The sequence below is a fragment of the Myotis daubentonii genome, chromosome 5, assembly GCF_963259705.1.
Source record: "Myotis daubentonii chromosome 5, mMyoDau2.1, whole genome shotgun sequence".
NCBI classification, from domain to species: domain Eukaryota; kingdom Metazoa; phylum Chordata; class Mammalia; order Chiroptera; family Vespertilionidae; genus Myotis; species Myotis daubentonii.
In genome coordinates this window covers 83,598,051-83,611,788 of record NC_081844.1, presented here as the reverse complement: position 1 = coordinate 83,611,788, position 13,738 = coordinate 83,598,051, and the positions used below count along the sequence as shown (strand labels likewise).

The 13,738-nt window shown below is 52.7% G+C and overlaps 1 protein-coding gene across 25 annotated transcripts in view; it reads right to left on the bottom strand.

The window, feature by feature from the left end:
• Positions 1 to 13,738, bottom strand: part of LOC132235769 (protocadherin gamma-C4) — a 158,477-nt gene that overhangs the window by 13,716 nt on the left and 131,023 nt on the right. For 23 of the 25 annotated variants that reach the window (XM_059698676.1, XM_059698672.1, XM_059698675.1 and 20 more), the window contains one exon: positions 530 to 588. In XM_059698676.1, coding sequence (XP_059554659.1) covers positions 530 to 588 — 59 coding nt within the window. Of the gene's footprint in view, positions 1 to 529; positions 589 to 3,367; positions 7,226 to 7,408; positions 12,414 to 13,738 lie in introns of those variants that run through there. The other 2 variants (XM_059698662.1, XM_059698660.1) reach the window with 2 other exon arrangements.

The window sequence follows — 13,738 nt, the reverse complement described above, 5'->3', positions numbered from 1 at the left end:
TCAGGGCCAGGAAGACCTGCCCTAGAGCTCTCCCTCCTCAGCCCCCCTCCAGCTGTGCTGTCTCCCTTCCCCCACAGCTGCCCGACCTCCCTCTCCTCCTCTGCTCTTTCCTGCAGGCTCCTCCTCTCCTCCTCCTGCCCCAGGTTTCTCAGCCTGAACCCCAGGTCAGGATGGAGCCCAGCTTCATCCAGAGTGGGGGGATGTAGGCAGTAGATGGGTTGATAAGCTCCCTCCCCTACCCAGAGACCACCTTAAAACCACCTTGTGGTCCCACAGAGGCCCCAGGAGATAGGACTGGTTTCCTGTGGTGGGAGAAGAGAGGGGATGAGCACATGACCTGAGCTTCCAAAATAGCCCCTTCCCTCTGGGATCTGTGTAAGAGCCTCCAGGACACCAGAACCTCCCTGAAATCTGGAACTGAGGGAAGAAGCCATTCGTAGCAGATGCTGAGCCCTCCCCCATCCCCTCTCACGTCATCACTGAGAAAATGCCGCAGAGAAGAGGGTGGGCTGGAGAGGCAGTCACCTACCCGCTGGTGCCGGGTCTCTGGGCCTGAGAGAAACGCCAGTCCGTGTTGGGTGGGGCTTGCTGTGGAGAAAACAGAGGGAAATGGGCTGAGTACCCTGGAGAAGTCGGAATGTTACCGACCCCTGGGGATGGACCCAGAGGCAGAGAGGGGAGTGCACACAGAGAAGAAACTGGTGTTAGATGGGGGGTGGGGAGGATGTAGACTCATCTTCAGAGACAAAATATACCTCAGGTTTCAGGGGGTACGGAGACAGATAAAAACATTTATCTGACCACAGTGAGCAAACCCGGATCCCTTTGCTAAAGAAACCGCCCCTTCCTCCCTGGCCCCCAGTCCAGACTTCTGAGCGGAGACTCCAGGGCTAAAGTGTCTTCCGCAGAACCCAGAACCGAGGGGAGGGGTGCAGAGGAGGCCCCCAAATGTGGCCCTTGAGAACCCTGCCAGCCCCAGAAAGAATTTATTCAGCTCCTCAGCTGGGAACAAAGCTTCCGCTGCAGCAAGATGGCTGCTGCCTGGGTAACCCTTTTTGTGCCAGGTTGTGCTGTAACACACTCAGAGGGATGCCTCCTCCAGGCCTTGGCAATCAAGGGTCCCTTCCCACAGCTAAATACATTATTAATTTAGGAGTCATGCCAGAAGGGGCCTTTGCAGGGCATCCAAGCCCCAGGACACCCCTTGCCCCCGTAACTCGGTGCCAGACAATGACTGTGTCTAAGGAGGAGAGACAAGGCTCCTCTGTCTGGGACAGAAACTGCTGGATGGAGCCCAGCAGAGATCAAGCTCCCACAGCCTCCAAGCAGAGCCAACCAAGTCTCCAAGGCTCCCGGGGCGATCTGGAGCCATCCCCCACCTGGAGGAAGCCTGGGGCTCTGGCCAGCCACCTCTCTCCCAGCCTTTCCCCGGGGGTGTGTCATCCCATCACACACACTCACTCCTGAGCTTTCTCCTCACCCTTCTGGGGTGTGCTAGTAATTAATTCTCACACTCACTCCCAGGAGCGGAGAAGGAGGTGTGAGCATCTCTGGTGACACTGGGGAGAAGGAAGACCCATGGCTGCCAAATGACTCACTCGGAGCCTCACAGGTGGCAGTGATGTGAGCAGAACCCAGAAACATAGCCTCCCAGGTGCAACAGGAGTCACCAGCACCGTCTGGGGCTGCCCACCCTCAGCCACCGTATCTGCAGAGACAGCAGAATCTACACGGAGACACAGGTATCCTGACAGTTCGGAGGAGAGGAGCTGGGCGAAATTCAAAACCTGCAAAAGGACGCGGGTCCACCTTTGTTCCGTTAGGGCCGCTCTGGGGTAAGGAGCCCCAGAAGACCTTTCTCCACTTGGGAGGCCCACCTCTACCCCATCCCAGCAGATGCAGACATCCCTGCTGTCCTCCAGCGTTCCAGTGTCCTAGTTCTGCTGGCGTTAGGCAGACCTCGCTTAGGTCTTCCTCCATCACTTACCGGAGGACTTGAACAAGTCACGTGACCGCTGTGAAACTGTCCTGAGGTGGGGATGCTAGTGCCTCTCCAAGGAAAGTGTTGGAGGAGCAAATGAGATGTGGCTCTCAGAGGAGGTGTGTAGTGAGCCCTCCCAGTCAGCTATCACACTCTCACGGGGGTCTTGTTCCAAAATATGATTCTAATTCCGTGGGGGCAGGGTGAGGCACAGACATATTGTGAATAAAAGCTCCTGGAGTTGTGGCACCTTATGCTTTGTTACTATTATAGTTTCTCCATACATGAGGGCACCCTGGCACCTGGCAGAGGCTGTGCTCTCCATCAGCCAGAGAAGGGAGGATGTGCCAAAGTCTCCGGTACTTTGGTCACCCCCAAAGCCTAGGTCTGAGATCTCTGGACACATGTGGTCACGACGGAGCCAAACACCGATCTTTGCGCGTCCAGAGCCGGGTGCGCCAGGCTCCCACTTCCCGCGAGAGGACAGGGCTGCGGGTGGCACTGAGGTCCCAGGCTGCGGATCCTACAGCAGCTGCCTCGCTCTCCCGGGGCCGGGACCTGCCGGCCCTTGGACCCCAGGGCACCTCGGCCCACCTGGCCGAGGCTTCTGGGCTGGAGGCCTAGCGGGATGGGCCGGCCCGTGGGTCCTAGAGTCCCAGCCACTGCACCTTGAGCGCTCGCTCCCGCGCTCTGGACGCCCCAGCCCACCCAGAGGCGACCGGTCCGGCCCGGGACAGCACCCGCATGACCTGGGACTGTCACCAGGTGCGCAGTCAGCGGTGAGTACCTCGGAGGTAGCGGGACGGAGGGAAGCTGTGAGGGGCTCAGGGGCAGCCTGTGGTGTGACCGCAGCTGGTAGTGCAGGCGGCACGAGTCCCAGCCCCAGTGCGAGGGCGTGAGTGGCGGGAACCCTGCGCGCTCGCCCCTGCCTGTCCACAGACGCGTGTTTGGATGGGGGAATAAGGAGGGTTGAGAATAACAGCGAAGTTCCAGATCCCGGGAGTTGGGAGAAACTTAAGAGGAAACTTAGGCGGCTGGCTGTGGGCGTGGGTCTGTGACTGCCTCCACCCTGCACCCCCGACCCCCGCGGAAATCGCTGGCAAGGACGCCGGGGCCCCAGCCTTTTCGGAGTTGTGGAGGCAGGGGCGGTCCTATCACCCTGGGATGCGATCGCCCCACACCTCCCGGGGGCTCAGAGCCGCATCCCTGTTTGGCCGCACCTCTGGCCCCGCGCAACCTGTCCGAATGGTCCCCACAATCGGGTGAGACGCCGCTAGCAGCTAGCAGCCGAGCTCGTGTGAGCGGGGTGGGTGTAGGTTCAAAGCCCCTAAGATCTGGCCGGACAGCTGCTCCATTGCCGCCGGCGGATCGCGCTGAGCCCCTCACCTGGCTCGGCTCCCGCAGAGTGTTAGAGCGGGACCGGAAGGCGTCGGGCTCCAGCGCCAGGGCTGAGGGCTGCTGGACGCCGAGGGGCCTTAGAAAGGTGAAGTCACTGCCGTCCGAGGCTGGTGAAAAGCACGTCCTGTAGCAGTGGCTCTGCGAGTCCGCGGGCCGCAGCGTCACCTCCATGTACTTGAGCGTGCCATCCGAGCTCACCTGCAGGTTGGGGCTGGACTGCTTGTAGTAGTCCCTGGAGGGCGAGTCCTGGCGCTTGCAACACCCGCCCGCGCCCCCCTCCCCATCTGCCTGTCCCCGAAGGCACTTAGCTGACAGAAAGGTGAAGGTGACTAAGGATAACAGACTGACGGCTGCGAGGGCCACAATGAGGTAAAGGGTAAGGTCTGACCGCTCAGGAGGGTGTGTGAAGAAGTCGCTGGATTTGGGCATTTCCTCAGGGTCCTCATCCTCCAGAACCAGGAGCACTGTGGCCGTGGAGGAGAGTGCAGGGTCACCGTTGTCCCTCACCAGGACCACCACCTGCTGGGTGTCAGAGTCATCCTCCAGCAAGGCCCGGGCTGTGCGCACCTCACCGGTGTGTGCCGACACCAGGAACAGTCCTGGGGCTGTGGACTGTGGCAACAGCGAATAAGAGAGCCATGCGTTGTGGCCTGCATCCGCATCCACAGCTGTCACCTTGGTGACCAAGGAGCCAGGAGGCGCAGAGCGAGGGAGACGCTGGGGGGCTGGGAGTTCCCAGCCGGGTCTTGGGTGCAGCACAGCTGGGGCATTATCATTCTGGTCCAGGACAAACACATGCAGAGAGGTGTTGGCATGCAGCGGGGGAGAGCCAGAGTCTCGCACCCCCACCAGGATCTGCATCATCTGCAGCAATTCGTAGTCAAAGGTGCGTTGGGCAAAGACCCGCCCATCCTCGGGGTTGACGTAGACAAAGGAGGAGGCTGGGGCTCCCTGAATCTGATTCCCTATGATGGAGTAGGTGAGCCGGGCGTTATCCCCGGTGTCTGGATCGGAGGCAGCCACCGTGCAGAGAAGGGAGCCTGGAGGCCGGTTTTCCGGGATGTAAGCAGTATAGAGCTGCTGGGTGAAGTAGGGGGCATTGTCATTAACATCGGAAATGTTGAGCCTGATGGTGAGATGTGTGTGCAGGGAAGGTGAGCCTGCATCACTGGCCAGCAGCTCAATGATATAGTGGGACGTGGCCTCACGGTCCAAGGGCTGGCTGGTTAGCAGTGAGTAGTGGTTCTCAGAGGGCTTAATCTGAAAAGGCAGGTCTGGAGAGATATCAAGGCTCACTTCACCGTTCCTCCCTGAGTCTCTGTCCCGCACATTAAACAATCCCACTACTGTGCCCACGGGTGTGCTCTCCGGGACCGGGTTGACCAAAGAGGCCAGTAGTACCTCTGGGGCATTGTCATTGGCATCCCCCACATCCACTTGAATCACACAGTGGCCTTCCATGGCTGGCTGTCCCTGATCACGGGCCCTTGCATGAATTTCATAGAAACTTGACTCCTCAAAGTCTATGGGACCCAACACATGGATTGCTCCACTGCTAGGATCTAGGCCAAAGAGATTCCGCACTGCCTCGGATGTATGGTCTCCAAAAGAATAGTCTAGTTGGCCATTGGTGCCTTCGTCCGGATCAGTGGCATTGAGGCGGAGCAGCAGTGTACCCACGGGTGCATTCTCTGGGAGTCCCACACGAAGAACTGAGGACTGGAAGGTTGGAGCGTTATCGTTGATGTCCAGCACCGTGATAGAGATAAGGGCGGTCCCTGAGCGGGCTGGGACACCCCCATCCACAGCAGTGAGCACCAACTGATGTTTTGCCTGAGCTTCACGGTCCAGCTGCTGCTCTAGCACCAGCTCTGGGAACAGCTTCCCATCTTTTAGGGTCTTCACATTCAGAGAGAAGTGGTTGTTGGGGCTCAGAGTGTAGAAGCTCACAGTATGGGTGCCCACATCTGGATCCTGGGCACTATCTAGTGGGAATCGTGCCCCCAATGCAGCTGATTCTGAGATGCGTATCTCTCGCTCAGGGCTGGCAAAGCTAGGAGAGTTGTCATTGAGATCCAGGATCTCTACCTCTACACGGATTAGTTCCAGTGGGTGTTCGGTCACCACCTGGACTGGCAACAGGCAGCTGGTACTGGCTCCACACAGGCTCTCTCGGTCAATCTTTTGATTTACTGCCAGACCACCACTCATCAAGCTCAGGGAAAAATAGTGCCCCTTTTCCTCAGAGCCCAACCGCAGTCCACGGCTCATCAGATCTGTCACCTTTAAGCCTAGATCCTGAGCAACATTTCCCACCAGCGTCCCCGGCTCAGACTCCTCCACCACTGAGTAACGAAGCTGCCCAGACACCCAGCCCCAGCAGCACAAGGACAACATGCACAGCACTTGCCATTTCCCAGCGAGCTGTGGGGGTATCTTGGGCCCCATGACCCAGAAGTCCCTCCTGGACACTGACTCTGTGCTGTCCTGTCTCCAAGGTAGACCCAGGGCTTGGAATGTAGCAGCTGAAATCTCTTGTGTCTCCTTCCAGCCTCTTAAAAACTGCTCTGAGGTTTGTCTGCCTGCAGCAGTTCCTCTTAGTCACCGAATGGCGGGGGTGGGTGGGGGGGAAGGGGGAATTAAATCTGAGTGGAGCTGGGGAGCTGGGGGAGGAGAGGCGGGCAAGAAGAGCAGATCCCCCACCTCAGCTCTTAGTCTGATTGGCCAAAAAGTCTGTCTGCTCTCAACCAATTATGAAGTCTCCTCAGTCCTGGAAACCTTAGGAACAGGCTGCAAATCTGTGTCACAGAAGCCTCCTACTTCCCCACTTATTTGGTGCTGCAGGTTGATTCAGCCCCCTTGGCAGCAAAATTTGACAGCTCAGATGGCGCTCAACAGGAGAGACAAAGTGGTACAAAACTTCTCAGTGTTCTGTCCCAGCAACTTCCTGCATGATTTCAGAAGCTTCCACTACTTGCTTGAACCAACAAAAGTTTGTCCTTATGGGGGAGGCAAAGCCCATGTGTTCGCCCTCCCACCCCCATCCTGCTAGCCACTGCTGACATGAGAAGAGAGATTTGTTAGGATCAGGTAGAGCCTTGCTCTGACTTTCCAGCAATGCTTTGAGGACTCTCAATGCCAGCTGATGACTATAGCACTCAGCTTTCCTGAGATCCAGACTTGAGCTATAGAATGAGCACCACAGCTTATGGTAGGGGAAATATTTCTAGGACAGATTCAGGTCACCAGAAGGGTGACTAGAAACTAGGCATGGCCTCTAGGCTTTATGGTCTCACCAATTCAGAAGTACTCTACTTAGAGACCCTCAGAATAACTATCTCTATGCATGCCTCATCTGTAAACCAGATTTCTGACATTAAGTGATTTCACTCTTTGCTTTTTCCCCCAGAGAGGTAATGCTCCCCTGCCCCAGTTTACTGCATCTAACTCAAATCCCAGTGAGGACTTGACTGGGATTCCTGAAGATGCCTCTACTCCCTTGATTCTTTCCTCTTTGTGCTGTCTTCTAGATTCCAAGCAGGAACTTCCCTTCACAGTGGGTTAGGGAGTACTTGATACTGTGAGGCAAAGGTATGTTTCCCTCAACCCATTGGGGAATGGTAATCTAGAGTTAAGGTAGGCCAGAATCTGGCCCCTTCATTCCGGAAGAGTAGAGAACGCAGCCACCTGGGTTTAGGTGATGGTCCAGTGTTCCCTACCCTTGTGTTTCATAGTCTTCTATGCTCCCACATTCTTGCAGCATGCTTCCCTGGCTCTTCATCATTTACTTGCATTTCTTACTCTCAGATAAGGTCCTAACCCAAACCCAAGTATTAACCTTCGACAACTCCCTGGTTAATTCACAAAACACTTCTAAAGCACAGAATCTACCACACAGTTACCACGCACAAAAATGGCGACATCACTACGGGCTCTCACAGAGAGGCCAATACTCTCTGGTACACGGCCCAACCACATGCCTGGGTCGGAATAACCCTCAAGCATTGACTGAGCCTGCAAAGATCTCACCTCCAGCCCATAGAGAAGATCAGAGGGTGGGCAGCTTGGGCGAACAGGCTCCCCTGCCATAGGTGCACTGGGCGACTTCACCATCATGAAGCTATCGCTCCGAGTGGGTGCAGAAGCCAAGGGTGTACAGCCATGAGAGTGACCACCCACATCAACAAACTTGATAGGATCATCTGACCCTAGCTGGATTCGGAGGATCCCATTGGAAGGAGGAAGCCCCTCCCTCCTTCGAGAGCGGGTGAGACATGCACAGGTGCCAGCAGGAAAGCAGGTCGCTCCGCAGGCAGCCCCACGAAGACACTTAGAGAGCAGAGCCACGAATGAGCCAAAGGAGACAAAGCAAATTGCCACTAGTGATACAGCCAGGTAGAGGGTCAGGCGGGATTCTCCTTCCCTTGGAGCTGAAGATTCTCGAAGATCAGGGACAACCGGATGAGCATCTTCCTCCAAGGACACCAGGAGAGTAACGGAGGTAGAGAGCGGTGGGGTACCACTATCCTTCACCACAATGACCAGCTTCTGTGGTGGGAGATCAGCTGGAATGGGAACAGCTGTCCGCACCTCCCCAGCATAACGAGAGACTGCAAACAGGCTGGGATCCGGGGCCTCCAGGAGCTGATAGGAAACCCAAGCATTGTAACCTGAATCCAAGTCCACAGCAGTCACCTTTGTGACTAGGTGACCAGCACCCACTGATGGAGGCAGTGCTTGGGGACATAAGGAACCAGGCCGGGCCCTAGGGCGGAGCACAGCTGGCGCATTGTCATTGAGGTCCAGCACGAATAGGCGAACTGTCACGGTGCTACTAAGGGGTGGGTTGCCCCGGTCCCGGGCCTGCACCTCAAACTGCAGTGTCTGTGTTTGCTCATAGTCAAAGGATCGAGTAGCATGAACAGCTCCTGTCTGGGGGTTCAGGGAGATGAAGGAGGAAGCCGACACGTCTCGATTTCTGGGCTCTAGGAGAGAGTAGGAGATGAGCGAATTCAAGCCAGAGTCTGGATCAGAGGCTGCGAGGGAGCAAAGCAGGTCCCCTGGGCGATTGTTCTCAGGAACAAACACCTCATGTGACCTCTGGAAGAAAGAAGGTGGGTTATCATTCACATCTGAAATATTGAGGAAAATAGTCCTTTGGGTGCTCAGAGGAGGGTTCCCAGCATCAGAAGCAGTGACCATGATGTCATAGCTGGACTTGGCCTCTCTGTCCAAGGGCCCAGCAGTCACCAGGGAGAACTGGTTCCTGAAGGCGGACTTGAGGGCAAATGGCAAGTGGTCAGGAATACGGAGGCTCACATCCCCGTTGGACCCTGAGTCGGGGTCCTGCACGCTGATCAGGGCCACCACAGTGCCAGGTTCCGCGCTCTCTGGGAGAGTCCCAAGCTCGGAGGTCACCGTGATGTGGGGGGCGTTGTCATTGACATCCAGGAGGTCCACTCGAAGGCTGCAATGTTGCTCCATGGCCGGAGAACCCCCATCACGAGCCCGAACATCAAATTCATAGTAATTCTCATTCTCAAAGTCTAGGGGCCCCTGGAGGGTAAGCTTTCCAGTCGTGGGGTGCAGGCTAAAGAGGTTTCTCACGCGGTCAGGGGTGTGACCGCTGAAAGAGAAGGTGACATTACCACTGGGACCCAGGTCCGGGTCCGAGGCGTTGAGCTGGATGAGCAGCATGCCGGCGGGCGCGCTCTCCAGCACGCTGATCCTGTAGCTGGATTGCTGGAAGGCTGGGGCGTTGTCGTTCACGTCCAGCACCGACACGCGGAGCTCCGCGGTGCCGGATCTGGGAGGGTTACCTCCATCCACGGCAGTCAGCACCAGGCGGTAGTCCGATTGCTTCTCCCGATCCAGAGGCTTCTCCAGGAGCAGCTCTGGGACCAGGCTGCCGTCGCTGCGCTTCTTTACATCCAGGGCGAAGTGCTCATTGGAGCTCAGTCTATAGCTGCTGATGGAGTTGCTCCCCACATCTGCATCCTGAGCCTTTTCCAAGGGGAAACGCTGCCCTGGAGGAGCCGCCTCCCCAATTTCCAAGTCCAGCTGCTGCCGAGGAAATCGGGGGGCGTGATCATTCACATCCACGATTTCTACCTCCGCTCGGTACATTTCCAAAGGCCCTTCGGTTACAAACTCCAGGGGCACGATGCAGTTGGCACTGAGCCCACACAGTGCCTCTCGATCAATTGGGTTCTTGATGAGCAGGGCTCCGCTGTCCAAATCCACACGGAAGTGTCTTTGGTTCACCTCTCCAGCGACCTGCAGCCTTCGGGCTGACAGACTCTCTGTATCCAGCAGGAAATCTTGGGCGACATTCCCTACAAAAGTCCCCTCCTGGGACTCCTCTGGGACCGGGTAGCGGATCTGCCCACAAACGTAACCCAGGTAGCAACAGAGGAACAAAAGGGTAGCCCCCGGGCAGATGTCTACCCAGCTTCTCACCTCGCGGAGCATTGCTGCCGCCAGCTCGCTCTCTACCTGGTCCTGAGAAGCCAAAGAAGCCGACCCGCCCCAAACAGCCACAGCAGCTGGAGACACCTATCTCCCTTTGCCCGCGCCAGTTCTGGCGCGGCTCGGCCGGCGCCGCAAGGGTTACGCGCCGTTTTTTGCTGGTGGCGGGGTAGATTTGTCTGCCTCCCACCACGCGATTGGCGGACAGCGGCTCCTGGGCTCAGCCAATAGGCTGAGCAGAGAACATCCCAATAGCGGCAGGGTTAATGCGTCGCAGCATTGGAGAAAAAGCAGACACACACCCCAAAACAAAAAACACCCATCTTTTCACCTTTCTCCCGCTCAACAGCCTTTCTTTCCACGGGTTATTATTACATCTATGGAGGGGCAGACAACAGATACTAGTACGTGTCGTGTTTTTTTTTCTCGAACACACCGATTTTCCCCGCCCCCTTTCCGCGGGGAAAACAGCCAGAGCCCTAGCAACCTGCCGCCCTGAGAGGAGTAGCCATTGGAGACTGGTCACTTTGTTCAAGCCAGTGTTGTCATCCCCCAATATTCTAAATGAGTAGCTTCCGCTCAGTCCAGTTGTATCAGAGCAACAGCTAATTAGAAGCACTGCCGTGTACACAGAACTCAGCCTCTCTCAGATTATTCAGAAACGTAGCCACCTCTTTGCAGAAAAGGCTTACACATTCATGTAGCCAATTAAATTTATGCAGTACACATTTTTTGCTGTACCAGGAGGCGCAGCGGAAACCAAAACTCTTTTATTCAGACGCTTGCTAGTGATATACTAAATTACCATTCATTCATTTCAAGGACAGCATGGGAGGAGATGAAGCAGAGTAGAGGAAGCCAGGAAAGGGAGATGTTCCAAACCAGTAAAGAATCAGTTGTGTCTGGGAGATGCTAAGGGTTAGATCTCACTACCTGGCAGAAAGCTGATGTTCACAGATTTAATAGCTCCCCGTGAACGATTGAGATCAAGCTACCAACAGCACTGTGCCTACAAATCCCCTTTATTTGACACCATGGTATGCCTGCTATGTTGTTAATTACCAACAGAGGCTGTTTCAAAAGAGCGAGCTTTTCACTTAGCCCCAGGGGGCCCCATGGAGCTGGAGACTTGATGTCACTCCACCCTGACCCTGATCCAGACCCTCCCAGGAGCCTGGCGACCACCTTGCACAAATGAAGAAACAGCTCATTTCACACTGCAGTTACCTGCAAACTATAACCTGATCTGGACATATTTCTGAACTCATTTGAATCCTCACCTAGGTTACCGGTGGATGCCAAAACCAGTGGCAAAACCTGGGCTTCTTATCCTCCCTATATTTTTCCAGACCCTTGATCCTCAGGAATATCCTCTGACTATGGTGATGCCAGCAACCAACATTCTGGTCTCAAAGGGGGGTGCGGGGGGGGGGGGAGATCTGCTTTCTATGTTCTTTTACCAAAACACCTAAACCTCTTCTCCTGGGAATGATGGAGATATAAATCAGGCTAACCCACTAGGTGTTTATGCCAGGATTCTCTTCAGTGAATGACACCTCATCCACCCAGTTCCCTCAGTTGGAACAGGTACGGTCATCCTTGACTCATTCCTCTCCCTGACTACCTATATGATGTCAATCAACAAGTCCTGATGATTTTACTATGATACCTCCCTCCATTTATTCTGCCACTGGAATGGTTCAAGCATTCACCAATCTTTTCCTCAAGTATCATAATAGCCTTCTAACTGTTCTCTTTGTTTCCAGTATCAATATCCCCAGTCCATCTCACTAATGGCTGCTAGAATAATCCCTCTAAAACAAACAAACAAACAAACAAACAAACTCCTGATGACATCATACATATGTAAGTTCAAAATTCTGCAATGACTATCACTGATACAGAATAAAATAAAAAACTCCTTGGCCTGGCCTAAAGGTAATTCATGATCTAATTCCTGCCTACTTGCTTCACTTTATCTCTTGCAAAGACTGTCTATTTTAAAAACATGCTTTAAAGTTCAGCAATAATGTAATATCATTATTCCTCAGCATGGAATTTTCTTCAAGATCCTCTATATTTCCCCTTTACTATTTAACAAATTACTACTCAGTCTTTAGTTCTCAGCTCAACCATCACCACCTCTATGAAGTCTTCCAGATTGGCTTTAGTGTTTCTTTCCCTCTGCTCCCATTACTTCTTGTATATCATTTTTTTTTTGCATGTCTGTCTCCTATGGTACTCTGTGTAGCACAAGCATGTCAAACTCGTGGCCAGCCGAGTTTGAGATGCTTGCGGCATAGCTGTATCTTTTCACCTTTTACAGTATCTGGAACAAGGGATGCTTAATAAATGGTGAATTACTGATATTACCATTTATTAGTTTAACAAATATTTATGAGTACTTGTGCTTTTATGAGTACTTTATATTGAGTACAGACACTTTATATGCCTAAGTTTTCAATCTCAACAATTTTGAAAGGATGTATTATCTTTATTTTATAGATGAGGACACTGGAGTTCAGAAAGGTTAAGAGACTCATCTAAAGCTAAATAACTAGTATGTGCAGAACTAGGATCCCGCCCCCACCCCTGGTTTGTCTGGAAAGAAATAAAGCCTCATTTTATAACATCTTAAATGATTTTTCATCTCTATAACCATAAACTGGACCTTTAGTGGTACTTTTAATATCCAAGAACTAGACCCCTTATAGGTCTCAATCCTTTATATTTCAAGTCCACACCAAAACAAACATGCATACAGTCTGTATTACTAGAATTAGAGCATTATAAAGCCTTAATGCTACATATCCGTGACTTGACCTTTTTTTATGCCAGGTATGTGAATCTCCCAACCCTAGATTTTTAAAACAGCTTTGTTGAGCTATAATTCACATACTATGCAGTTCATCCACCTAAAGTGTACAATTTATTGGGGTTTTTTTTGGTATATTCACATATACTAAAACAATGCCATCATCAACGAATTCTAATTATAGAACACTTTTGTCATCCTCAGAAGAGATCCCATACCCATTGCTCAGCTCTAGATTTTTAAAGATTAGTTGCCCGGTTGCTAGTGGTTTAGGAAGATTGTCTCTTTAGATGATTAAAATATCATCTATGTCTTCCCTACAACGCTCTTCTGGAGCTATTCTATGTAATACTTTAAACTTGGGAAATAACATCACATACTTTTGTAAAGTTATACCTGGCCCAGTAAGGCTGGCTTCTGGTTCTGTAAACACCAGAATAACACTTTGCTTCACAAATATGCTACTTGATAGACTGGCAGGTTCTAGGGCAGTGGTTTTCAAACTTTTATGCACATTGGAATTACTTAGGGATCTTTAAAACGTACTGATCCTATGTCCCATCCCCAGAGATCGTGTTTTGATTGGTCTGGGATGTGGCCTGGGCTTCAGATTTTTTAAAGGTCCCTAGGTAATTCTAGTGTGCAACCAAGTTGGAGAATATTGTCCTAGGGAAAGTGCCAGTTGTTTTCCAGTGTGACTGGAAGAATAGCAGCTGCTTCTCTCTGGCTTTCATCATTGCTTGCCTTCCCATATATGCATCTACTGTGTCATTTTGGCTATCTCCAAATTTGCTCATTTCCAAGGTGTGTTTAAGATTTGGGGTGGGTGCCCTGGCCAGGTAGCTCAGTTGGTTAAAGCATCATCCCAATAAGCCCCAGTTTGGGGTTTGATTCAGGGTCAGGGCACATATAAGAATCACCCATGAATGCATAAATAAGTGGAACAACAAATGGATGTTTTTCTCTCACTTCCTCTCTCTCAAATCAATAAATAAAACATTAAAAATATATTTTTAAAAAGATTTGGGGTGGGCAATAAAAGTAATCATAGTAATAGCTAAGAATTTGTTAACACA